Here is a 26,723-nt window from a genome sequence, read left to right as displayed (position 1 = left end):
TCTTGTATTGGAGCCATGATTCATGTCAGTCCACTTGGTGCAACAGCTCTTGAAAATGTGATCACTCATTTTTAGATGCAGACTAATAAGCGGATCTTATTAGATTGATGCAGGTGTTCGTTTTGGGAATGAAAATTTACAGGGTGATTCCATAATTTTTTCCTCATAATTGAGTGATTCCACCGTTACTGGCTGCACATTATGTTTTCATGATTTTTTTTAGTGTTTCTTAAAGCCAGAAAGTTGCGATTTGAAATTACTTTAATTTTGTGCCGTCTGTGATCTGCTTTTCTTAAACAAAAGTAAACAACTGAATGAACATCCTCAGAGCCAGGCGAGTCCAGAATTTTTGCCAGGGGTTGTATTTAAGGCTGGGGTGTGTAGTAGTAGACCGCCAAAGATAGTTTCTGCTTGCAGTTGCGATATCCTGGCATGAGTGGCGATCCTCCGTTTGGCGACCAGCGATTTGTTGTCTGCGCTGAATGAAAGTTCCCTTGTGTGACTTTCTCCCTCCCCCTTGGTTTATCCCCTCTGGAGTCTTTTTGTCTCCCCTCTGTGGATATTTGCGATGTGATTGACTTTCAGTCTTACCCCCTTGTCTTTGTCTTGTGGGAGGTGTATTACTTTGTGTCCTGCCCAACCCTGGGTTGGGGGTGCAGGGGTATTAGGTCAGGGTCCAACAAGAGACAGGACCAGGTCGGGGACCCAGAACTCCCTACCATTAAGGGTACCTCCGGGGTGAGGGTGAGCGCAAGGGTCCCAGTGTTAGGGCCAACATAGGTCCCCCCTGTGTCTCCTAGTCACCCATGATGAAAGGATATTGGAAAGTTAAAGTTGGGTCACAAGGGGACAACCATTGTTAAATGGGATGGAAGGTCTTAGAATAAGAGGTTAGAAAAGTTGGGCTTGTTCAGCTTAAAAAAAAGACGTCTCAGAGTCCATCTACTTTATATGTGTGGTCAATATAAAAAAACAGGCATCCAATGTAGTCCTTACAAAGACCTTACAAGGACCAGGGTACATTGATTCCGTGTGGAGGAAAGGTGATTTCAGCCTCTAAATAGGAAAGGGTTCTTTACAGTTAGAGCAGTCAGACTGTGGAATGTCCCACTGCAATCGAGGCAACAACTTGCATTCTGAGTTATAGATAATGTGTAATTGATAGGTCCATCATGTTAAACCTTTCTCTATGTCTTTCTTCCACCTATGTAACACATGCATTTCACAGTACAGAAAATCACATTTTGAACAGTTTTAATTAGTAAAATCTGAGGGTTTGGAAAACTCACTTAAAATTGTCATCCTCCACAAATTTCTGTAGTTCTTCAATGTACCGGACAGACTTCAAATACTTCTGCACATGGGGTAATGTTGCAAGGTGATCTGTGGAAGATAGAAACCATTACTCAAAAGGTTTACTTTTTAATAATTTGGTCACCTTTGCATCTTTTCTTTTTAATGCATGTACAGTATTATACAGAAAAAAATAAAATAACAGCTTTGCTTCTGCAGCTTGCATGTATTACAGTACATTGCAAGCTGCTCAATACTATTAAGAGATGGACTGTCCAAAATTGTAACCAGAGCTCAGCTATAGTACTGTAGTCTTGTCTACGCAGACTAATGGACCATTGAGAGGTTGGGATTTCTTAATAGACCAGCTTGTTAACACCACCGTAGTAGAAGGAGAAGCTTCAGGTTGGAGGCTACTTAAGTAAAAAAATAAGGGTAGCAGGAAAGGTCAGCCAAAAAAGACCAAAAACAGACCTCTATTGATTTTATTTGCAGTTGTTACAGCTTGGGGGACTGAAAAATATTGAAAACGCTTCTTCAAGCTCCACATTCATTTGTCTTTTTAGCTAAAAGACACATTTGAACTATAAAGAAAGACTCCTAAAGACTAGGGTATATGGCCATCGCATGGGGGTAACACACATGGACTCCTCTTAATGATCAAGATCCAATATAGAAACACAAGCAAGTAAAGTTTGTTAAATGAGCAGCTTTTTGAGTGGCAGCAGCTGCCGATCAGCTGATAGCTGGGGTGGGTATTCATAGTGATTCCCGCCCCCCTGCCTGTCCGTCCTCCCCGTTATTTATGCCAATTCTATTATAGAATCCTTTTACTAAGTGGCTAGAAGGACCTGTGCTGATGTCATACCCATGTGACCAGAAGGGGCGGGGCCTCAGCCAACAGAAAAACAATGTTGCTTCCTGGTATCAGCTATGTTGGCTGAAGCCCTGCCCCTTATGGTCACATGGGTATGACATCAGCACAGGTCCTTCTAGTCACTTAGTAAAATGATTCTATAATAGAATTAGTATAAATAACAGGGGGAGGATGGACAGGCAGGGGGGCGGGAATCACTATGAATACCCTCCAGCTATCATTCAAAAAGATGCTCAATTTACAAACTTTACTTGCTTGTGTTTCAAAACCTATACATCCTAGCTGACAACTAAAGGTATGTATTGAATCACCCTGATAGTGCCAGTATAGCACTGGCTTTAGGTTATATAGGAAAATCCTGGTGACTGGAGCGCTTTAAATACCATGTTTGCCCTATATATTTCCACATTCTTGTAGCAGGCAGCATGGCTGCTTATGGGATGGGACTTACATGGTTATTTAAAAAACTCTACAAATGTAAAAAGATATATACACATATACAGTATACATAATCATGCCTAGCGTCAGGATCCGAGCTGTCAGGGTACTTCTTTCTCTGACCCCTAGCAGGAAAGGTTCACTGTAGGATAGGTACCTATAGGATACCAGCAGGTGGGATTGATTAGTGCCTGCGGCGAGCGGGACATTTCCCAGGTATAACTTGATGCTTTTCATGTGGTGATTTACAGTGAGTATTTCCAGAATTTGGGAATGTTCCTCTGTGAACGCTGTGTTTGATCATCATGATTCAGAGACGTCCTTTAAACTCTATAGCCGGCCGGGTGTCGGCGCCCTGGCGTATACACTTGTCACATTCCACTTGCTCTGATTTTTTCTCATTGATAGAAATTGGAAGGAGAAAACATAAATTTTACAGTTGTTTTGGAATGGCTTCCTATTATTTTTGGACTCGGCCGTGCCTACTAGAAATTGGCATTTATACTCACATTCCCCCTCCAAATGGAGGATTTTCCCGGGAGGAGGAAGTTCCTTCAGGGCTGATACTAGAAAGTGTCATTTTATTTTTATTAACTTGTAAAATGAAAATACAATGAAGACAAGTAACAAAAAACTATATAGAAAAAACCACGTCACTTCTGGGTATGGGAGCTTGGGTAGGATCCTGCCCCGTAATTCAAAAGAGAGCAACACGGCGCTCCAATGAAGTGAATAGTGGTGGTTTATTGGCGGTGTACTGTATTGGTGTGAAAACACTTCGGTTTAGAGATTAGACCTTCCTCAGTTCATGGATTGCTCTGCAGATGCTGCTCCGGGGGATAGCGCGGATGCGAACAAGCGTTGTCCTCCGCTATGAAACATGGCGCTGCGTTTCATAGCAGTGGACATCGTATGTTTGCACCAGCGCTGTCCCCCTGGGCAGTGTCTAGAAAAAAACTAGCCATAGGATCTAATGTTATCCACCAAGGAAGATCTCTACAATAATACAGTCCTGGCCAAAAGTATTGGCACCCCTGCAATTCTGTCAGATAATACTCAGTTTCTTCTTGAAAATGATTGCAATCACAATTTCTTTGGCATTATTAGCTTCATTTATTTTGCTTGCAATGAAAAAACACAAAAGAGAATGAAACAAAAATCAAATCATTGATCATTTCACACAAAACTCCAAAAATGGGCCAGACAAAAGTATTGGCACCCTTAGCCTAATACTTGGTTGCACAACCTTTAGCCAAAATAACTGCGCACATCCACTTCCAATAACCATCAATGAGCTTCTTACAATGCTCTGCTGGAATTTTAGACCATTCTTCTTTGGCAAACTGCTCCAGATTCCTGAGATTTGAAGGGGGCCTTCTCCAAACTGCCATTGTGAGATCTCTCCACAGGTCTTCTATGGGGTTCAGGTCTGGACTCATTACTGGCCACTTTAGTAGTCTCCAGTGCTTTCTATCAAACCATTTTCTAGTGCTTTTTGAAGTGTGTTTTGGGTCATTGTCCTGCTGGAAGACCCATGACCTCTGAGGGAGACCCAGCTTTCTCACACTGGGCCCTACATTATGCTGCAAAATTTGTTGGTAGTCTTCAGACTTCATAATGCCATGCACACGGTCAAGCAGTCCAGTGCCAGAGGCAGCAAAGCAACCCCAAAACATCAGGGAACCTCCGCCATGTTTGACTGTAGGGACAGTGTTCTTTTCTTTGAATGCCTCTTTTTTTTTCCTGTAAACTCTATGTTGATGGCTTTTCCCAAAAAGCTCTACTTTTGTCTCATCTGACCAGAGAACATTCTTCCAAAACGTTTTAGGCTTTCTCAGGTAAGTTTTGGCAAACTCCAGCCTGGCTTTTTTATGTCTCGGGGTAAGAAGTGGGGTCTTTCTGGGTATCCTACCATACAGTCCCTTTTCATTCAGACACCGACAGATAGTACGGGTTGACACTGTTGCACCCTCGGACTGCAGGGCAGCTTGAACTTGTTTGGATGTTAGTCGAGGTTCTTTATCCACCATCCGCACAATCTTGCGTTGAAATCTCTCGTCAATTTTTCTTTTCCTTCCACATCTAGGGAGGATAGCCACAGTGCCATGGGCTTTACACTTCTTGATGACACTGTGCACTGTAGACACAGGAACTTTCAGGTCTTTGGAGATGGACTTGTAGCCCTGAGATTGCTCATGCTTCCTCACAATTTGGATTCTCAAGTCCTCAGACAGTTCTTTGGTCTTCTTTCTTTTCTCCATGCTCAATGTGGTACACACAAGGACACAGGACAGAGGTTGAGTCAACTTTAATCCATGTCAACTGGCTGCAAGTGTGATTTATTATTGCCAGCCCCTGTTAGGTGCCACAGGTAAGTTACAGGCGCTGTTAATTACACAAATTAGAGAAGCATCAAATGATTTTTCAAACAGTGCCAATACTTTTGTCCACCCCCTTTTTTATGTTTGGTGTGGAATTATATCCAATTTGGCTTTATGACAATTTTTGTTTTTCCGTTGAAGACAAATTAAATGATGATAATACCAAAGAATTTGTGATTGCAATCATTTTCAAGAAGAAACTGAGTATTATCTGACAGAATTGCAGGGGTGCCAATCAGGGCTGTGGAGTCGGTAAGCCAAACCTTCGACTCCGACTCCGACTCCTCAAATTCTCTTGCACCGACTCCGGCTCCGACTCCGACTCCGGCTCCGACTCCGACTCCTACATATATTGCTTAGTTAGGTGAAAAATTTATTGTAGTACATGAATATGTGTATGTGAACATCAGACATTTAATAATTTTTATGATACGATAATCAAGATATTTGGATAGAACATAAAACATATATTTATTGGAATACAACTTTAGAACACAAAAAACTGTAATAAATTGTAAATATGTAATACACTATGTAATATACAGTAGATTACATATATATCTTGTGTGTGTATATACACTGTGTGTATATATATATATATATATATATATATATATATATATATATATATATATATATTACATATTTACAATTTATTAGTTTTTTGTGTTCTAAAGTTGTATTCCAATAAATATTTTATGTTCTATCCAAATATCTTGATTATTGTATCATAAAAACAATTAAATGTCTGATGTTCACATTGTACTACAATAAATTTTTCACTTAAATATAAGCATTATACTAAATGTTATTATTTAGTAAAATATTCAGCACATTCTGCATTGCACTCCTGTCCCCAATTTATTATATATTTTAGGAGTCGGAGTCGGTGCATTTTATACCGACTCCGACTCCACCAAAATGAGCTCCGACTCCGACTCCGACTCCACGACTCCGACTCCGACTCCACAGCCCTGGTGCCAATACTTTTGGCCAGCACTGTATATTCTGTTGAAATAAAAAACGTGCACCGATCCGGTGATATCAGTACCAATCTGGTGATACCAGTACCGATCCGGTGATATCAGTACCGATCCGGTGATATCAGAACCGATCCGGTGATATCAGAACCGATCCGGTGATATCAGAACCGATCCGGTGATATCAGAACCGATCCGGTGATATCAGTACCAATCTGGTGATATCAGTACCGATCCGGTGATATCAGTACCGATCCGGTGATATCAGAACCGATCCGGTGATATCAGAACCGATCCGGTGATATCAGAACCGATCCGGTGATATCAGAACCGATCCGGTGATATCAGTACCGATCCGGTGATATCAGTACTGATCCGATGATATCAGGCTGAGTGGTTTATTTGCATAGCTAAGCTAGTCCCCTTCTCCATCACTGCTCATTCAGTCATAGAGGGGGGCTGGCTTGGCTATAGAAATGAACCAGCCAGCCCCATTTGGTCACAAACCAGTATGTGTCATAACAAAGCCGGAAGGCGGTGCCGGGATCTTAGTGGAAATCTCTACATTGATGCAGCTTTATGTTTGCTTTTCTTTCTTTCTTTCACTTTGCAGGCATAAAACAAACTTTTTATTTCAAGCTAGAAAACCCCTTTAAGAAACAGATAATACAGCTCCCGGCACATTTACTGCAGTCATATAACTAGAATAAAGACAGACGACAAGGTAAAAATAAAAGAAAGGAACAATGCCAACCATAATTACAGGAGACTTGCAAATCAGCGATGATCCTCAGGATATTGTTCATTTGATTGGAGCGCTGCTCGTTCTCCATGATGCTGCCTGACGCTGGGTACGCCGAGTCTACGTAGATGATATCCAGGAGGTAAATTCCTGCAATACCAAAAAAAAGAAACTATGTATAAATTATGGCTGTTCTGTTTTTATCATACAAATAATTTTGCATCCCTCACCAGTGCCCTTGTTAGAAGGATTCCCTCAAAAAAAAGGACTGTATTTTTTGGATTAGAAGACGCACTTTACCTCACAAAAATTTGGGAGGAAAATTAGGGGTGCGTCTTATAATGCGAATGTAGCTAACTAGGAGGTGGCGAATGGGCGCTGTGCTGGCTGCGGTGTGGGCTGTGCTGGCCGCGGTGTGGGCTGTGCTGGGTGCGGTGTGGGCTGTGCTGGGTGCGGTGTGGGCTGTGCTGGCTGCGGTGTGGGCTGTGCTGGCTGCGGTGTGGGCTGTGCTGGCTGCGGTGTGGGCTGTGCTGGCTGCGGTGTGGGCTGTGCTGGCTGCGGTGTGGGCTGTGCTGGCTGCGGTGGGGTCTGTGCTGGCTGCGGTGGGGTCTGTGCTGGCTGCGGTGGGGTCTGTGCTGGCTGCGGTGGGGTCTGTGCTGGCTGCGGTGGGGTCTGTGCTGGCTGCGGTGGGGTCTGTGCTGGCAGCGGTGGGGTCTGTGCTGGCTGCGGTGGGGTCTGTGCTGGCTGCGGTGGGGTCTGTGCTGGCTGCGGTGGGGTCTGTGCTGGCTGCGGTGGGGTCTGTGCTGGCTGCGGTGGGGTCTGTGCTGGCTGCGGTGGGGTCTGTGCTGGCTGCGGTGGGGTCTGTGCTGGCTGCGGTGGGGTCTGTGCTGGCAGCGGTGGGGTCTGTGCTGGCAGCGGTGGGGTCTGTGCTGGCTGCGGTGGGGGGCTGTGCTGGCTGCGGTGGAGGCGGTGCTGGCTGCGGTGGAGGCTGTGCTGGCTGTGAAGGGGGCTGTGCTGGCTGCGATGGGGGCTGTGTGAAGCAGGGTGGTGCGGCAGGTGACATGCTCTCAGTGGTGCGGGCTTCAAATAATGGCGCCCGGAGTCAGCACGGATGCAGATGGAGCTTTCAGCTCCAGACCTCATCTGCACACCAGCCGCCTCCGGCCCATTGATCTCCCAGCAGTGGACTCGGTGTGGCGCATGCGCAGATGAGATCTCGGCCTGTCATTGAGCCGAAAGCTTAATCTAGGCATGCACCGACTCCGGGGCACGATTTCTTTGAAGCCCACACCGCCGACAGAGCATCTGTAACACCCACCACAGCGCCCTTCTCCACACAGCCTCTGCAGCCAGCACAGCCCCCACCGCAGCCAGCACAGCCCCCACCGCAGCCAGCACAGCCCCCACCGCAGCCAGCACAGCCCCCACCGCAGCCAGCACATCCCCAACCGCAGCCAGCACAGCCCCCACCGCAGCCAGCACAGCCCCCACCGCAGCCAGCACAGCCCCCACCGCAGCCAGCACAGCCCCCACCGCACCCAGCACAGACCCTCACCTCTGCCATCACAGACCCCACCGCAGCGCCTGCAGCATCGCCCTACTCCGCACCGCGCCTGCCTCCTGTAACCATGCTTTACACCGCTGCCGTCCCCCATCTGGTAAGACACCACCAGAGTCTATGACAGACCCCGTTGTTTTTTTTTTTTTTACTTTTTTTATCTCTAAATTTGGGGTGCTTCTTATAAGCCGGTGTCTTATAAAACAAAAAATATGGTAGATCACAGGTTGTTTTTCTGCTGGGACTCGCTGTGATCTGTAGAGGAACCCGGGCATCACCACCACAGGGAAAATAAAGCGTTACATGGTGGCCACAGAAATGCAAACTACTAGGGCTAAATTCACAAAGGACAGTAAGGCTGCACATTTTCCTTGCTGATTTGCACTGGAAATATCTGCAGTGGAATACAGTGTCAGGAAAATTGCGGAGATTGTAACATACGCCATCCACATGCAGTGTAAACGGTGAGTGTGGATTTTAAATTCAGCCATATGTTAATTTCTAGATTTGTACATTTGTTCTCATTATTTTCAATGAGGAAGTTAAAAATCTGCAGATAAATCCGCAAGTAATATATTGTTGCTGATTTTGGAAAGGATTACCCGCAGAGCTGCAGCAAAGTCATTTACAAACTAATTTGTTTTTGTTTCTTTTTACATAATCCAGATGATTTTGGAGGGGATTTCCCTGCAGATTGTTTTCAGATTTGCTATGAAAATTATCCATTTGGAAAGATTTACCCCTAGATGGTGTAATCTGACAACTGAAAACTTAAGCGCACCAATCACAAGTATTTTCCTATAACCTAAAGCCAGTGCTATACTGACACTATCAGGCTGATTCTAGACATACCTTTAGTTGTATAGGTATTGAAACACAAGCAAGTAAAGTTTGTAAAATGAGCAGCTTTTTGATTGGCAGCAGCTGCTGATCAGCTGATAGCTGGGGTGGGTATTCGTAGTGATTCCCGCCCCCTCGCCTGTCCATACTCCCCCTGTTATTTTTGCTAATTCTATTATAGAATCATTTTACTAAGTGACTAGAAGGACCTGTGCTGATGTCATACCCATGTGCCCAGAAGGGGCGGGGCCTCAGTCAACATAGCTAATACCAGGAAGCAACATTATTTTTCTGCTGTCTGAGGCCCCGGTCCATTGGGTATGACATCAGCACAGGTCCTTCTAGTCACTTAGTAAAATGATTCTACAATAGAATTAGCATAAATAACAGGGGGAGGACGGACAGGCAGGGAGGCGGGAATCACTACGAATACCCACCCCAGCTATCAGCTGATCGGCAGCTGCTGCCATTCAACCATTCAAAAAGCTGCTCATTTTACAGACTTTACTTGCTTGTGATTCAAAACCTATCCATCCTAGCTGACAACTAAAGGTATGTCTAGAACAAGCTGGATAGTGCCAGTATAGCACTGGCTTTAGGTTATATAGGAAAATCCTGGTGATTGGTGCACTTTAGCTGAACAAAATTAGCAAAAAAAATCAAATTAAGCTAAAAACTAAAAGGTATATATATATATATATATACACAATATATTAAATAGTATTAATTATATATATATATATATATATATATATATATATATATATATATATATATATATATATTAAATATTAAATAAATAAATATATATATATATATATATATATATATAATATATATGGTAGAATGAAGTTCATTAAAAATATGTATGTGGGAAGAAAAATGTATAAAACAAATATGCAGTTAGGGAGTCAACTTTATACAATTTCACTAAAAAAGTGTAAAGAAAAAAATAAATCACAAACATTAACTTTTCCAAGGCAAAATCTTGCAGACAGCAAAAACTTGTAAAATATCTCTGAGCTCCAAATGACATTTTAGGAGATGGATTTTGGTTTATTGCTGTGAGTGTCTCTTGTGATTCGGAGCGGCACCGTCAGCCCTGTAATTACTGCCGACATCAAGGTAGTGGAATTTGATCATTTGAAAGGGTCGTCTGATCCCGTTATTTGCCGACAGGACTATGGGCTTCCCAGTATCTCATAACTCTGGCTATTTTCTGCTATGTAAAATTTTTGCAGCCAAATAAAAAGTGTTAATAAATGAGTGTGTTCCCGGGAGGACCTTCTCCTCAATCCCACCTTTCACATCTCCACGGGCACGTGATAATCAAACAGTCCGCGTTTCCATGTAACAACCTCAAGGTGAACTTTGTGGTCAGGGCGTGCTGGCTCGGGGTCTATTAGGAGGTGTTTGGGGTTATTTCTGCTACTGATCAGACACATTTGGGCTTTTGAGTAAACATGCAGGTTTTTTTCTCTTGTGGTCAAATCCATATGCATTAAAAGCTGCAGACCTCATGAGGAAAGGGTTGTCCTTGCTTCTAGGTTACTCGATTAAAAATAGTTTTCGTTGAGATTAGATACGTTCATTCAGGACTGAGAGCTATTAGTATGTGGACGCTAGGACTGACACAAGCTCTAGAAGGAGCCGCTGTGGAGAGATGGAATGCCAAGCTTAAAGCTTCATCCCTATGGTTCTCTTTATATATAGTCTTGGCTCTAGAAACACCTATTACCTAAAAGATATAGGGAAAAATGCCACAAAGGCATCAAGAACTGCCTGGATTGCTGTTACACTAGGTACGGGGCAATATCAAGTGCACAGCACTCTGTGTCTAGGGAAAGGGAAGATGGTGACCCCTGACCGAACCTACTGCTGGTCCTTGGGGTCCCTCACCACCCTAGATAGGTTCCGCACCTATGTGCAAAGCCGGATACCTGACCTTTGGTATCCCTAGTGCTGGGCCCTAAATAGGGAATAGATGAAATGAGCTCTTCGTCAACTCCACTAAACACTAAAGAAGACACGAGGAGGACACAAAAGGGGAAAAAGCATGAACTACTTATCTACAGATGACTCAGGTAGAAGTTCAGAGTTTTCAGCAACTATATCACAGAAGAGTACAAGCCACCTGCTTGCAACCAGAGCTTGAATGAACTGAAAACATCACCAGCACCAGTTCAAAGGAAGGAAGGGAATATTTAGACACCAAGAGAATACTGACAATCAACAGCCGGGTGGAAGGCGAGCTCCTGTTGGATGCAAAAGGGAAAAAGAGTAATCCAGCAGGAAAGCTACCTATACCAATGAATACTGACAGCAGGAACAATGGAAAGTCAGAGAGCATTCTGTGGAGCCAGACACTGTGACCTTCTATGGCCAGAAAACACGACTGTCACCCGTAACAATTGCCCAGTATGGGCCAATTCTAGCGTATTTTTGGAGTCCTATGTGAACTTTTTTCTTTTTGAGCTGTAATACAGGACTTACAAGGTCTTGTCTCCAAAAATGATGATTTTTAGAGTTGGTAGTACCCCTTCACTTGGTCCAGTAATTAGCCATACGACCATGATCATAACTGATCACTGGTCCGGGGAAACTGGGCAGCGATGGCTGATTGGATTGTCTATGTGGGCCAAGATGGGATCTGCTGCAGACCATATACGAATTGTGTGGGGACCGTCCGATAGAAATATCAATGCTTTTTTACTGTGAGAATATATGTTTCTCTATATGCTTTTTTATAACCACTATATACTTTTCTATAACCAAGTTTTCTGTTGTATATGAGTACGAAGGGAGAGTATGATTTCGGATTACTGCTACATATCAGGAAAGCAAGTATGTGTATGTCAAGGTCAGCAGCTGAAGACTGATACAAAGCAATGGAATGCAGATGTGATAAAAGACTGGTTATCTGCTCAAGTCCAAATTCATGGCTGAGATGTTACGTGCCAGAAACTCAGCAAGAGATGGAGTCGGAAAATAGGAGGCGCTGCAGAGGAAGTTCCAAAATGGATAAACGTCACAGACTTTTTGCATATGTTTTTTTTAATATAACCAATTGCATACTTAGGAATTTTACTAAAAGATTAACCCATTACAGCTCTATAAAAGGCTTGTGTAATAAAAAAAATTAATGCACTCAGGTGTGCACCTCCTCATACTACTGAACGAGGAGCTTATACCAGTGACATTTTGTTTGGTGTGAATTCCTCCTAGCTAGCATTCAGTGACGCTTGATTTGAGATTTCAGCAGACATTCGCTGTTAAGAAGGTGATTTCCGAAACTATGGAATTTCTCCTTGACACTTGTTCAGGGGCGGACATATCATTGGTGCTACTTAGCACAAGGGCCCAGGAGGTCAGGGGTCCTATTTCTGCCTCCAAAGCAGGTGGAATAGTCCATTTTGATAACTTATTGGACTGAAAATGGTCCATATATGGTTCTTGCATGGGGGTCTTTTCGGTCGGTGTCCGCCAGTGAACTGGTTGATGAGTTATATCTTGGATCGGCGCTCGTAGAGGGTGGAAATCTGTCTGTGCACACCCATAAATCCTTTTCTAAGATCGTTGTTTTTTCAGGCATTTTACCCTTGGCTTCTCAATGGCATTAAAAAAAACCCCAAAAAACAAACTTAATATATGCTGCAAATTCATGGTGTTTTTTTTTTTTTTTTTAATCTCCCCACCTCCACTCCATGAATAAAGCCTTAAAAAATGTTTTACCTTCCAAAGCCTTCCCCCTCCCCTATACATGACACCGGCTGCTCCGTGCTACCAAGTCACCTCTCAAACATCGGATGCATAAAACATAAAAGTGACTACGGCTATTTAAATGAATGCACATACTCGTCTATCCAAAAATTATAAATCATAGGTTTATCCCAAGCTCACGCCAGACCTGAGATCTATGGAAATGTGAGCTCAGCAAATCATTGTTTTCACTGCTCGAGGCGGATCAGAATGTCTCGAATAATAAGTGTCCGTACCTGAGCTGCCGGCGTCTGATGGATGAGATCGGAGTGGGATAGTATCTGACGAACGTGTCAAAACGTTTTCCTGACACGGTGATGAGCCCGTCGGAGGGTCTCTGTCAGTAATAATAGGGAGCCCCTTTTATTAAAAGCCCAGGTTTGGAGACAACCTGCTGTGAGCGACAGGTCTGACCTCAGTCTTCTGTTTCCACTTTATCAGGACAGGGAACATCTGGGGAGTGTTTACGGCACCTTTACAGATGGGATGGGGCAGGGAACGTCATTTTCTTCGCTTGCCTGGAGTGACCTACCTCCTCTACCTCTATATTAGCAACAGATTTTCACTATATACTGCATATTCAACAAAAATATAAAGTTCTCCTGTATTGTTGTAGGACAGCTAGGGGAGACAGTGGTAGTCATGTGTGCAGGTAGTCCCCAGATCGCAGTGCAGCCGCTCGGTAACCCCTCGTCTCCCGATGCGGTTCCCTCCAGACTCCACTCCAAAAATGAATATATCGGCCGACTGCTTTCCTGGCACCTGGGCTCCATCGGACACCACTAGGCCCCTCATTCTCCCGTCTGACGTCACGCTGCACGAACCGATTCAAATAGTCCATAAGCCTATCCGTCCCACCCACAGGGATGAGCTAGCGCTTCGGAAGGGCTCGGTGCGACAGCACTCCTACGTTCGTGCTTCTGGCCAAGACCTACCCTTCTCCTTTAAGGGCCCACTAACCTTTGGTTTACCAGGGAATTTCGTTGGGTTTTCTATCCAGGAAAGAACGGACGCCACCCCGACAGCCCAAACTAAACCCCTCTTCTGGAGACACAGTTCCAACAGTCCTCTTAAGAGCAGGACCCCGAGTGTCCGGGATCAAAGGGTTGACCCTTAGGATCCCTTATTAAAATATACTTGGGCTTGTTCTCTCTATCTCCTACTGAGGACTCTCCTCCCCTCCTTCTACATCCTATCCTATTTATACCCTATGCTCCTCCTTTCACTTAACCCTTGTTCTGCCTAACCAGGTGCCAGAGCAGCCGTCACTAAACTACATTGCCACCTAGTGGCCATTTTCAACATACAGATTACAATTTATTACATCAGATAAACCTCTTTGTGTGACGGCTACTTCTGCAGGGAGGTGGCGTAGCCTTGACGCCCCTACATTGTGTCTTCCCGACACATTTTTTTTTACAGGTTAATCCTTAGGTGCAAAGAGAATACACTCTTCATCCATCCTATTAATGCTCATGGGCATCTTTCCACCACCGGAGAAGTAGAAAATCAATTTGTCAGGTGTGACAGACTGGTTGCTAGGGAATGACCACAATTGTTTACGTAAAGTCGTCAAGCACTCAGCCCATAGCAACCAGTCTATCCCAGACTACATGAACCTTCAGGCCAGGAAATAGTCATCGCTTTGGTCGAAGCAAGAACGCCTACTCATACATCAGCTGGGGTGCAAGGTTTGCATTACTGTGGCCCCTCTTTATTTAATAATCGCTGACTGTAATTGACAGAAAGGAAGGTTGGCTTTATGTCTATCATTCATCAAATTTAGAAGCTGCTGACAGATTAACACTTCTGCCATTGCAGCCCTTAAAGGCATAGAACGTTCTTTTGAAGAAAATTAGAACCACTCGGTCAAGTACAGTAATGGGTTCCAGAAGCAGAAATCCGCTCACATCTTAAGGGTTTCCTGTCGAGTTATGGACTTCACTTTGGTTTGTAAAATTAGGCTTGATATGTGATATTTCCACAAAAATAAAACATATTTCATGTTTGAAGCAACGGAAGGAACGGCTTGGATTTTACGATTAGACAGAGTCACTCTGGGCCGGTCATATCACCGAGGTCAGGCTCTATTCCGATCACTTTAAGCATTGTCTCTAATAGGTGTACAGTATGTTGGAAAAGTTTCAGAATCTCTCAGCAGGTTTTTCTAGAGCAGCCTGATGTAGGGGCAGAGAGCCTGACTCTGAGGATGTCACTTGCTAAGCAGCTTGCTGCAGTTTCAATAAAATCAGTGTTTTATCAGCAGGAGATTATCACTGCAGGACTAGGAATCCCTTGCAAATCAGTCCAGCTAATCTGTGTAACCCCACCCCCACCACTGATTGGCAGGCTGCTGACAATGTACACAGGGAGCTGCCAATCAGATGTGTGGGCGGGGTTATACACAGCTCAGCAGTTATTGCACCGCTACATTTACAGCAGAAATCAAGGATTTTGTTAAACCTACACCAAGCAGTCCAGTAAATTGCTGGAATCAGGCTCTCTGCTCTTACTCTCAGATTACATAGCAAAAACCTGCTAACAGTTTACGTTTAAGAAGGCAAATAGCATATTACATCACATAGGCATCCAATGTATATATATATATATATATATATATATATATATATATATATATATATATATACACACACACACACACACACACACACACACTTGTTGTGCAGTTACAGCCAAATGTACACTCCTATGGCCTCCTTTAGGTAGATATTTCTTGGTGTGTAAGTTAAACTTAGGGTCTGAAAATGATATAAATAGAGCCTTAAAGGGGTTTTCCATCACATTAATATTGCTGGATTATCCTTAGGATAGATTATGAATATCAAACTGGTGGTGGGTACAAGAGATGGCATTAATCAGCTGTTTGCCGTTTCTGTGCTGGATGGGGGGTCCACAGTACACAAAACCGGAGCACAACAGCTATTAAAGTGAATGGCTAGTGTTTCCCCTAAAGAAGAATCTGCAAAAATATATTTAATTGCAAAAAATAAAAAAGCATCTACCACCTTTGGCTTCTTACACTAGTTTGGGAGGGTGTCATGGTGTGAGATGGCGCTCTTAGACCTTTTAAGAAGGTGCCATGGTCTTTGCCCCCCTAACAAAGCTGTGCCACCCCATAGATGGTTATATACAGGGGGCTCAGTCACCCCATTTGTCTCTAGGAACGCAATCGTGGAATCCCAATGGGTTGTTTAATGTTACAATAGCTACAAATGACACGTATGAAAAGTGGGCTTCAGTTTGCATCGGGCACAGTATCAGTACATGACAGAAAAAGCTCTGAGAACAGATTGTACTTATTGATGTTGGAAGTTTATGATATCATTTTATGTTAAGGATTAAACAGAAAGTTCTGATCCATTACAAGCTGGAATATCGCGTCATGTCAGACACACCCCGGTCATGAAAGGTTTTTTTTATTATTATTTTTTTCCAAAAATGCAAGACATACGGCGCTTGGGAACTATATCTGAGACGTTATGAGGATAGCGATGTAGCCAAAATGTGCTCAGTGTGGGTAGATAAAGTAGTTTTCCTGTATTGTATAAATAAAACCTAGAATGGATATCCTGTAACTACTTGTGTACATGGTGCGGCCGTATATGACTGAAAGCCATGTCCATGTACAGGGGCAGAAAAGCGCACAAGCTGGTGATAACACTTCCGGTGCCTGGCACATATTCAACCCTCCCCCCCTTTTGGCTCGGTCTTCAGCCGCACTATCGGACCCTACCCTTATACTTGGGGTTCCAATTTATCACAATAAGTTTTCTATTTGCTGTCAGTGAATGTGAAAAAAACTTGGTCAAAAAACGTTAGAATTCATTGTGATGCTCCACACTCGGCTATTTCTTCCGGTAAATACGATGAACTCTGCAATAAAGGCTCCAATGTAAATGTGAACAGAGCCTTGGGGCACGTCTACATTGGAAATTTCCACAGCAAATCTGCACATTAACATTGCAGGTTTTCTCCTTTTAAAATCTCGTCCACAAAGCTGGTACTGTAATGTAGACTGGATTTTTCGGACAGAAAATCTACTGCATATCTGGTACATATCGAAAGAAGATTGTAGCCTGGATGCACCGACGCAAACTCCTAAATGTGAGACGTAATAGTTTTGGATAATTACAGCTTGAAATATTCAAGGCTGAAAAAAATAAAAGGCTGTAAAATAAAAAAAAACGCATTTACCATTTATTGTACTCACTTCAACGCCCCCATTCTATATGTATCACATGTTGCACCAAAAGGATACATTTTGTGCCAATTACTCCAGGGCAACTTTTAAGAAGTAAGAAATGAGCAGAAGACAATTGTATCACATGTTGTATACTAATGTATCAATCTGCAAACAAAAAGTGGTACAACGCAATGATGATTGTCCCTCAAAATCCAACCGAAATTTGCAAAACCTTATATTATATATTATTTACACTTAACATAAAACTGTAGAGAAAAATGAGCGTCAAGTCTTAATCCCCGGAGTGAGTCCTCCTGCACCAGTGTAGGCCGGACATTGATGTATGACCGCTCACTCGCCTGTCACTTCACCAATCCCCCAGAATTAGTTCCTGCGCTGGCAACAAGGTGCCGGACGACCTCTTCAGCCTTCGGTGAATGCTCTTACACGGGGCCGGTAGAGCAGCTCTCGTGCCGAGAAGAAAAGAGACTTCACGCTACAAGTGAACCGCAAGACAAAAGAGGACTCAGAAGTCAGAAGGAGCTGACCACGAGGACTGGCTGGAGTTTCTACAAAAAAAACAAAAACGAAAGAAATCTAGGAACTTTTTGAAAAAAAAAAACCAACAACTAAATTCCAACCATGGAACCAAAAGGACGCAATAAGAGAAATAATGGTCGTGCAGTCAATCATCCGGCCGGACTCCGTTTCTGCCACACTGGAGCATGGATTCTAGTAATATATTGATTCCGTATTGGGTTTCTTGACAGAGGTACAGAATTTACTTCCCTTCATTCAACACTGGTTGGTTTTTCCCGAAACTTTTTTATGGCTACCACTAATACTTCTTTACCTTGATGCTACAATGAAGCTTTACCTTGATGCTACAATGAAGCTTTACCTTGATGCTACAATGATACTTTACCTTGATGCTACAATGAAGCTTTACCTTGATGCTACAATGAAGCTTTACCTTGATGCTACAATGATACTTTACCTTGATGCTACAATGAAGCTTTACCTTGATGCTACAATGATGCTTTACCTTGATGCTACAATGATACTTTACCTTGATGCTACAATGATACTTTACCTTGATGCTACAATGAAGCTTTACCTTGATGCTACAATGATGCTTTACCTTGATGCTACAATGAAGCTTTACCTTGATGCTACAATGATGCTTTACCTTGATGCTACAATGAAGCTTTACCTTGATGCTACAATGATGCTTTACCTTGATGCTACAATGATGCTTTACCTTGATGCTACAATGATGCTTTACCTTGATGCTACAATGATGCTTTACCTTGATGCTACAATGATGCTTTACCTTGATGCTACAATGATGCTTTACCTTGATGCTACAATGATGCTTTACCTCGATGCTACAATGATGCTTTACCTTGATGCTACAATGATGCTTTACCTTGATGCTACAATGATGCTTTACCTTGATGCTACAATGATGCTTTACCTTGATGCTACAATGATGCTTTACCTTGATGCTACAATGAAGCTTTACCTTGATGCTACAATGATGCTTTACTTATTAGCTACAATGACCTTTGGTCCTTCAGCTGTTGGAAAACTACAACTCTCAGCATGCTCTTAAAGCCAACCGCTCTCTAGGGAGGCTGCAGAGGCCAGACTGTCCATCCTCTCCTTAGCAAAAAAAACCCTTTCATAAGGCATCATCATAAAAGGTAAAAAAAAATATTCTTCCTGATCTTTCTAGTGAATCATGAGTCCTCCACAATCCATAGAATAGGGGATAACTTGATCACCGGGACCCCCAGCGATCCTGAGGTGGGGCAGCCCTGTCCTGAATGCTGTAGAGCCGCTCATGCTCCACCTCCACTCCATTTATTGTCTTTGGGACCAATGGAAGTAGCCAAGTGCTGCACTCGGTGGTCCTATAGACAATGAATAGAGCATAGATGGAGCATGTGCACCTTTTTTCATTCATGACAAGGCTACAGATCGCAAGGGGTCACAATATTTGGACCATCAGTGATCAGCAAGTATGGATAGGGGAAAACTTGTTTTTTGGGGGGAATAATCCTTTAATACTACCGTAGTAACGCTGAACAATTCACTTCAAAAGAAAGAGAATTTACTATTTCTTCAATGTCTCCTCACCTCCAGTCATTTCCGAACCCTGTCAGATTATGCAAACCTACGTACCCTGGGGGAGGTCCACAAAAGAATATTTAAAAAAAAACAAAAAAAAACTACATAAAAAAATAAAAAAAAGTACAACAAAAAATTATATACAGTACAGACGAAAAGTTTGGACACACCTTCTCATTCGAAGGGTTTTCTTTATTTTCATGACTCTGGAAATTGTAAATTCACATTGAAGGCATCAAAACTCTGAATTATCACATGTGGAATGAAATACTTAACAAAAAAGTGTGAAACAACTGAAAATCTGTCTTATATTCTAGGTTCTTCACAGTCGCCGCCTTTTGCTTTGATCACTGCTTTGCACACTCTTGGCATTCTCTGGATGAGCTTCTAGAGGTAGTCACCGGAAATGGTTCTCACTTCACAGGTGTGCCCTGTCAGGTTAATAAGTGGGATTTCTTGCCTTCTAAACGGGGTTGGGACCATCAGTTGTGTTATGCAGAAGTCTGGTGGATACACAGCTGATAGTCCTACTGAATAGACTGTTAGCTGCTTTTTTTCTTGCCATAATACAAATTCTAAGTAAAGAAAAACGAGCAGCCATCATTACTTTAAGAAATGAAGGTCAGTCAGTGTGAAAAATTGGGAAAACTTTGAAAGTGTCCCCAAGTGCAGTGGCAAAAACCATCAAACACTACAAAGAAACTGGCTCACATGAGGACCGCCCCAGGAAAGGAAGACCAAGAGTCACCTCTGCTGCGGAGGATAAGTTTATCCGAGTCGCCAGCCTCAGAAATCGCAGGTTAACAGCAGCTCAGATTAGAGACCAGGTCAATGCCACACAGAGTTCTAGCAGCAGACACATCTCTAGAACAACTGTTAAGAGGAGACTTTGTGCAGCAGCCTTCATGGTAAAATAGCTGCTAGGAAACCACTGCTAAGGACAGGCAACAAGCAGAAGAGAACACAAGGAATGGACATTAGACCAGTGGAAATCTGTGCTTTGGTCTGGTGAGTCCAAATTTGAGATCTTTGGATCCAACCATCGTGTCTTTGTGCAACGCAGAAAAGGTGAACGGATGGACTCTACATGCCTGGTTCCCACCGTGAAGCATGGAAGAGGAGGTGTGATGGTGTGGGGGTGCTTTGCTGGTGACACTGTTGGGGATTTATTCAAAATTGAAGGCATACAGAACCAGCATGGCTACCACAGCATCTTGCAGCGGCGTGCTATTCCATCCGGTTTGCGTTTAGTTGGACCATCATTTATTTTTCAACAGGGCAATGACCCCAAACACCCATCCAGGCTGTGTAAGGGCTATGTGACTAAGAAGGAGAGTGATGGGGTGCTACGCCAGATGACCTGGCCTCCACAGTCACCAGACCTGAACCCAATCGAGATGGTTTGGGGTGAGCTGGACCGCAGAGTGAAGGCAAAAGGGCCAACAAGTGCTAAGCATCTCTGGGAACTCCTTCAAGACTGTTGGAAAACCATTTCCGGTGACTACCTCTTGAAGCTCATCAAGAGAATGCCAAGAGCGTGCAAAGCAGGAATCAAAGCAAAAGGTGGCTACTGTGAAAAACCTAGAATATAAGACATATTTTCAGTTGTTTCACACTTTAAGTATTTCATTCCACATGTGATAATTCATAGTTTTGATGCCTTCAATGTGAATTTACAATTTTCAGAGTCATGAAAATAAAGAAAACTCTTTGAATGAGAAGGTGTGTCCAAACGTTTGGTCTGTACTGTAAATATATACAGATAGATAGAAAACAAATTAGGGACTATTTACACAGACACTTTTTCACAACTTTTTTATTATCCTTCATTTACTTTCTATATGCACAATTTAGCAACTTTCTCAATAGTCTTACAAATTTCCTACCATTTTGCTGCAGGGTTTGTAAGTACCTTATTTAGCAGACATATCAGCAAATAAATCCCTTATTTATGTAAGTCCCTTATTTATGTAAGTCCCTTATATCAGCAAATAAATACCTTATTTATGCAAGTTCCTTATTTAGCGGACATATCAGCAAATAAGTTCCTTATTTATGCAAGTCCCTTATTTAGCGGACATATTGGCAAATAAGTTCCTTATTTATGCAAGTCCCTTATTTAGCTGACAGATCAGCAAATATTTTACAACAATCTACAGCTCTTGGCTGCTCTCCACTGAGTTACAGATTAAAACAGGAAGGGGTTATAGAAACATCTCCACAGGATAGGGGAGAAAGTATCTACTGTCTCAGGGAGGGCAGAGAAAAACAGGTTAAAGAAAAGGAGGAGAGCAAATGAAGAGGAAATAATTGTGTGATTGATGCTGTTGTGATATAAGAGCAGTGAAGACAGCAGCATCCTGGATACACCCAGACATAACATCCAGCCTGTATTACTGAGAGAGAAAATCCCACCCAAAAAATCTGAAACTTGGATCGAGCTCGTCTGAAAAAAGGGATTGTTGGCTGAAACATTGTGCAATTTCATTAACTAAAGCTCACCACTAACATGTAAAATTCATTTTCCATTTCAAAGCTATCCATAGCCCTTAGCTTTGGCTATAAACCCAACAACAATCTGTAAAAAACAATACTTATATTTGGGAAAAGTAATTAAAGGACGATAGTGATAATACAGTTATATAAAAAGAAACATGAGTAAACGATGCTCTTTTTAATCAGTGCAGCTGCCTCTGGCAATGACATTACTTTGGACAGCTTCCTTCTAATCCTTATTTGCATCATCGCTATGTCATCTAGACTTGTGGACTCCTTATGCCTTACGTGGGCTGTGGAATGAGCAGTCAAACACTTGTAGGAGTTGTCATGAACCCTTGTGGGTACATTGGAGAAACATCTGTTTTTTTGCACGGAGCGAGTAAACAGCTGGAACTGATGGAGTGTTTTACTAGTTAATCATGACTCACGGAGATGCCGAGCAAAACACGGAATCAGTCATCCAAATGTTATCAATAGATAAAAAATGGTGATACCCGAATTCAAAAGGCAAGAAAGAATCAATCTGCAAAACATAGGAGTCTATAATCCATAGCATGGACGCATTCACATCATAAATTATGTGCAAAAATAGACAAAAATAGGTCAATTCTGCTTTGTCCAGAACAATCAAAAAAGGCAGAAAGGTGTCGGAGGCGATAGGGATTCTACACTTTAGTCTCCGCTGAGAAGATTTCAAATGTTGCCAACGCTTCATTTTTATTGTTTAAAAATGGCCAAGATTGCATAAAAAATTAGCCTGCACTCAATTAAAGGCACTAATTGGTTCCTCAGTGCTTCTACTGGCTAGAAAGCTAATTAGTGGCTGAACGGCTGTGGCCAATGTGTCTGTCACTTGTTGTTTTGCACATTAGCAAAAAGGATGCACAGAGCTGGTCTCGCTAGGATATGTCAAAACAGCGATTGCAGAGGTTCTGACATCTTGGTCACCCACCATTTCTTAAACCATGAAGGGGGAGGTTCCACCGTTGCCTCTTCAATTTATCAACTGCACAACCTTCAACACGGAGTCAGCGTCTACGGTTTTCCCTGCACAGATGGGAAATGCTGGGATGAACAGTGAAGGGAAACAGCGCTATGGCCCTTTCATTGTCACAGAGAATTCAACCCCCCTAAGGATTGCCATGGCATCACTTACTGAGAGGGAAATATATATTGTATATATAGATCTATATATATATACTAGCTGTAGTACCTGGCGTTGCCCAGGATAGTAACTGTCTTTCTGTTTCTCTCCCTGCCTGTCTATCTTTTTCCCTGCCTGTCTCTTTCCCCGTCTGTCTGCCTCTTTGCCCGTCTGTCTGCCTCTTTGCCCGTCTGTCTGCCTCTTTGCCCGTCTGTCTGCCTCTTTGCCCGTCTGTCTGCCTCTTTGCCCGTCTGTCTGCCTCTTTGCCCGTCTGTCTGTCTCCTTCCCCGTCTGTCTGCCTCTTTGCCCGTCTGTCTGCCTCTTTGCCCGTCTGTCTGCCTCTTTGCCCGTCTGTCTGCCTCTTTGCCCGTCTGTCTGCCTCTTTGCCCGTCTGTCTGTCTCCTTCCCCGTCTGTCTGTCTCTTTCCCCATCTGTCTGTCTCTTTCCCCGTCTGTCTGTCTCTTTCCCCGTCTGTCTGTCTCTTTCCCCGTCTGTCTGTCTCTTTCCCCGTCTGTCTGTCTCTTTCCCCGTCTGTCTGCCTCTTTGCCCGTCTGTCTGCCTCTTTGCCCGTCTGTCTCTTTGCCAGTCTGTCTCTTTCCCAGTCTGTCTGCCTCTTTCCCAGTATGTCTGCCTCTTTCCCAGTATGTCTGCCTCTTTCCCAGTATGTCTGTCTCTTTCCCAGTATGTCTGCCTCTTTCCCAGTATGTCTGTCTCTTTCCCAGTATGTCTGCCTCTTTCCCAGTATGTCTGTCTCTTTCCCAGTATGTCTGCCTCTTTCCCAGTATGTCTGTCTCTTTCCCAGTATGTCTGTCTCTTTCCCAGTATGTCTGTCTCTTTCCCAGTATGTCTGTCTCTTTCCCAGTATGTCTGTCTCTTTCCCAGTATGTCTGTCTCTTTCCCAGTCTGTCTGTCTCTTTGCCCGTCTGTCTCTTTGCCCGTCTGTCTCTTTCCCAGTATGTCTGTCTCTTTCCCAGTATGTCTGCCTCTTTCCCAGTATGTCTGTCTCTTTCCCAGTCTGTCTGTCTCTTTCCCAGTCTGTCTGTCTCTTTCCCAGTCTGTCTGTCTCTTTCCCAGTCTGTCTGTCTCTTTCCCAGTCTGTCTGTCTCTTTCCCAGTCTGTCTGTCTCTTTCCCAGTCTGTCTGTCTCTTTCCCAGTCTGTCTGTCTCTTTCCCAGTCTGTCTGTCTCTTTCCCAGTCTGTCTGTCTCTTTCCCAGTCTGTCTGTCTCTTTCCCAGTCTGTCTGTCTCTTTCCCAGTCTGTCTGTCTCTTTCCCAGTCTGTCTGTCTCTTTCCCAGTCTGTCTGTCTCTTTCCCAGTCTGTCTGTCTCTTTCCCAGTATGTCTGTCTCTTTCCCAGTCTGTCTCACCACTGCGGCAAGCTCTCTGAAATCTAACCTGTCCACACTGCTCTGCAGTAGGCCGGGATCGCTGATACTTCCTACTCCCGGCCTTTGCTTAGAAGCTACACAGCAGTGGTGGTCAGTCTCCTAGGCAACGAGATGTAAACAAGTGAAAACAACTGCACATTTTACTAAGTAGCAAATTGCAAAAGTAAACAAGGAATATCTGTAAATATCCATCTATGAAGATGGGAATAACCCTTTTATACCAGTTGGTTTCACAGTTTCTATGAATGAGGAATTCATCTTGCCTAATGTGAAAACAAGTCAGGTCACATTGGTCTGATCCGTGCCCGTTTATACAGCTGGGATAGGACGAAGCACGATAGGCCGCTGGCGGATTAATAAAAGAGCTGAGGTTCACGCATTTCATGGCCGCTATGATTACAGAAGACTGATTTGCAGTTGATCTGATAATAGTGACGGTGGCATCTGCCAAAAACTGGGAACAATTGGAACAATCGCTCACCCCATGCACTGACGTCTCCCCGTCCTTTACGAACAGTTCGGGGATATACGAGCAAAAGCAACTTTAGAAATCAGAAATCCAGCTCTGCAGTGATGAGGACATGCATTTGTTTTATTTTTGCTTTAATCAGGTCTTTAAAATAATAAATAAATAAATAAAAAGATGCCACATAAGGTTTTCCGGAAAATAACTACCTGTTACATGTATAAAAATATGCAGCCAAAACAAATGTCAGACCGGCACCAAAAAATGAAAAGCAGCCGCTTCCTTCCTTCCTTCCTTCGTGAGAGCTATTATGTCTTCGTTTTCCTGAATGATATAAAATGTAACATCAAGCAGGAGGCAATCAATAATCACCGCTTTATGATGAGGAAAGAATTTATCTTCATAAAAAAAGGACATTTTTAACCCACTATCAAAGCCCTTCACGTCTCCAGCTGCAAACAATCCTGCGGATGCATGGACCAGGCGAATCCTGAGCCCACGGGAACTAGAGATTGCACCGATGAAGCACAGCTGGCTTGATACTGTATCTCCAGACTTCGTACCATCGGTGTGTGCACTCGCAGTACCTGCTGCACAGTCCTGACACCCCTGGAGGGCATTGTAACTATATGTGGGGTTTAATTCTGCAGAACGGCCATTAGATGGTAGAAAAACAAAATGTAAAATGGATTGTGCCATGATCAAGAGGGTGCTAACAGCGCCATTCCAATATCTGTCATCTCTCTGCATTTAGAGACCTGTGACAGGATCTCTCATTGCCATCTGAGACTCCTCATGTTAAAAGTATTTTTTTGGTGCGGAAAGGGTTAATGTCACTTTTGCTTTCCAGCGGCTTCTGACTACTGGCTTCAGGTACTTCCGGTTGGTGACCACCCCCTTCCCTTATATATGGTCACATCTCCTAGCAGAGGCTGCTGGATCCATTCTGAAGCTAGGCCTGGAGGTGGAAGGAGATGCTGAGCCCTTTGTTGTTGGAAGCAGTGTAGGCTGCAGTCCTGGTGTCTGACCTTATTCTTTGTTGTTTCCCCTATCTGTCGTACCTTCCCTTCATGTTGTTTTAGTGCAACGGTAGGACTAATGATCCTCAGATGCCAGCTCACTAGCCAGGGCTATTACAGGGCTTGCTAGGGTTTTGGATATCCTGCTCGGCAACAGGTGCAGAACCTGTACAGGGCTTGCTAGGAGTGCAGGGTTCAGCTGCAGAATAGTGCAAGAGGTCCATCAACCCCCTCCTTAGCGCCATTGTCCACTGTTACAGTGTCCCCGGTGTAACCCTTGTTTGTTGTGATGAACCCCTCTCCAAGTCCGTGCGTGGCACTCACCTTTTGTAGTGTTTTCCCTGATTCAGCAAGTTATTAGCTACAACAAGAGAAGTGATAACTTACTGGGACCCCCATTCATTGTGAAAAATGAGATACCCAAGTACAGCTAGAACAGCCATTGATCTTGAAAGTGACATAGCAGAGCATATATTTCTGTATTCATTTATATAGTTCCATTAATTCCACAGCGCTTTACGTACATTATCATCACTGTCCCTATTGGGGCTCACAATCTAAGGTCCCTATCTGTATGTGTTTGGAGTGTGGGAGGAAACCAGAAAACCCGGAGGAAACCCACGCAAACACGGGGAGAACATACAAACTTCTTGCAGATGTTGTCCTTGGTGGGCTTTGAACCCAGGACCCCAGCACCACAAGACTGCAATGCTAACTACTGAGCCATCGTGCCGTCCAAAGCACTTGGTCACATCCATCAGTCCCATAGACAATGAATGTGCGCATTTGCCGACATTGATTCTAATGGGGCACTGTTCTCAGGATCGTGGGGGTCTCTAAAATTCTGTCAAAGCCATGTCAAATCTATGCCAAATGTTTGAGCACAACTTGCATGCATTACTGTGGATTATTCATTGCAAAAGGTGAAACCACCACTGAAAATAGTTTTGCAGCATATTTTTTCCATTATGTCTAGCTCTGTTGCTCATTGATGATTATAACCCA

At 43.5% G+C, this 26,723-nt stretch overlaps 1 protein-coding gene across 8 annotated transcripts in view; it reads right to left on the bottom strand.

Moving 5' to 3' along the window:
* Window positions 1–26,723, bottom strand: part of RALGPS1 (Ral GEF with PH domain and SH3 binding motif 1) — a 531,171-nt gene that overhangs the window by 118,870 nt on the left and 385,578 nt on the right. For 7 of the 8 annotated variants that reach the window (XM_075324643.1, XM_075324647.1, XM_075324648.1 and 4 more), the window contains 2 exons: window positions 6,724–6,861; window positions 1,290–1,383 (listed from right to left, as the gene is read on the bottom strand). In XM_075324643.1, coding sequence (XP_075180758.1) covers window positions 1,290–1,383; window positions 6,724–6,861 — 232 coding nt within the window. The remainder of the gene's footprint in view (window positions 1–1,289; window positions 1,384–6,723; window positions 6,862–26,723) is intronic. The other variant, XM_075324646.1, reaches the window with a different exon arrangement.

Source organism: Anomaloglossus baeobatrachus, chromosome 9, assembly GCF_048569485.1.
Source record: "Anomaloglossus baeobatrachus isolate aAnoBae1 chromosome 9, aAnoBae1.hap1, whole genome shotgun sequence".
Classification (NCBI taxonomy): Eukaryota; Metazoa; Chordata; class Amphibia; order Anura; family Aromobatidae; genus Anomaloglossus; species Anomaloglossus baeobatrachus.
This window is presented reverse-complemented; position numbering and strand designations above follow the sequence as displayed.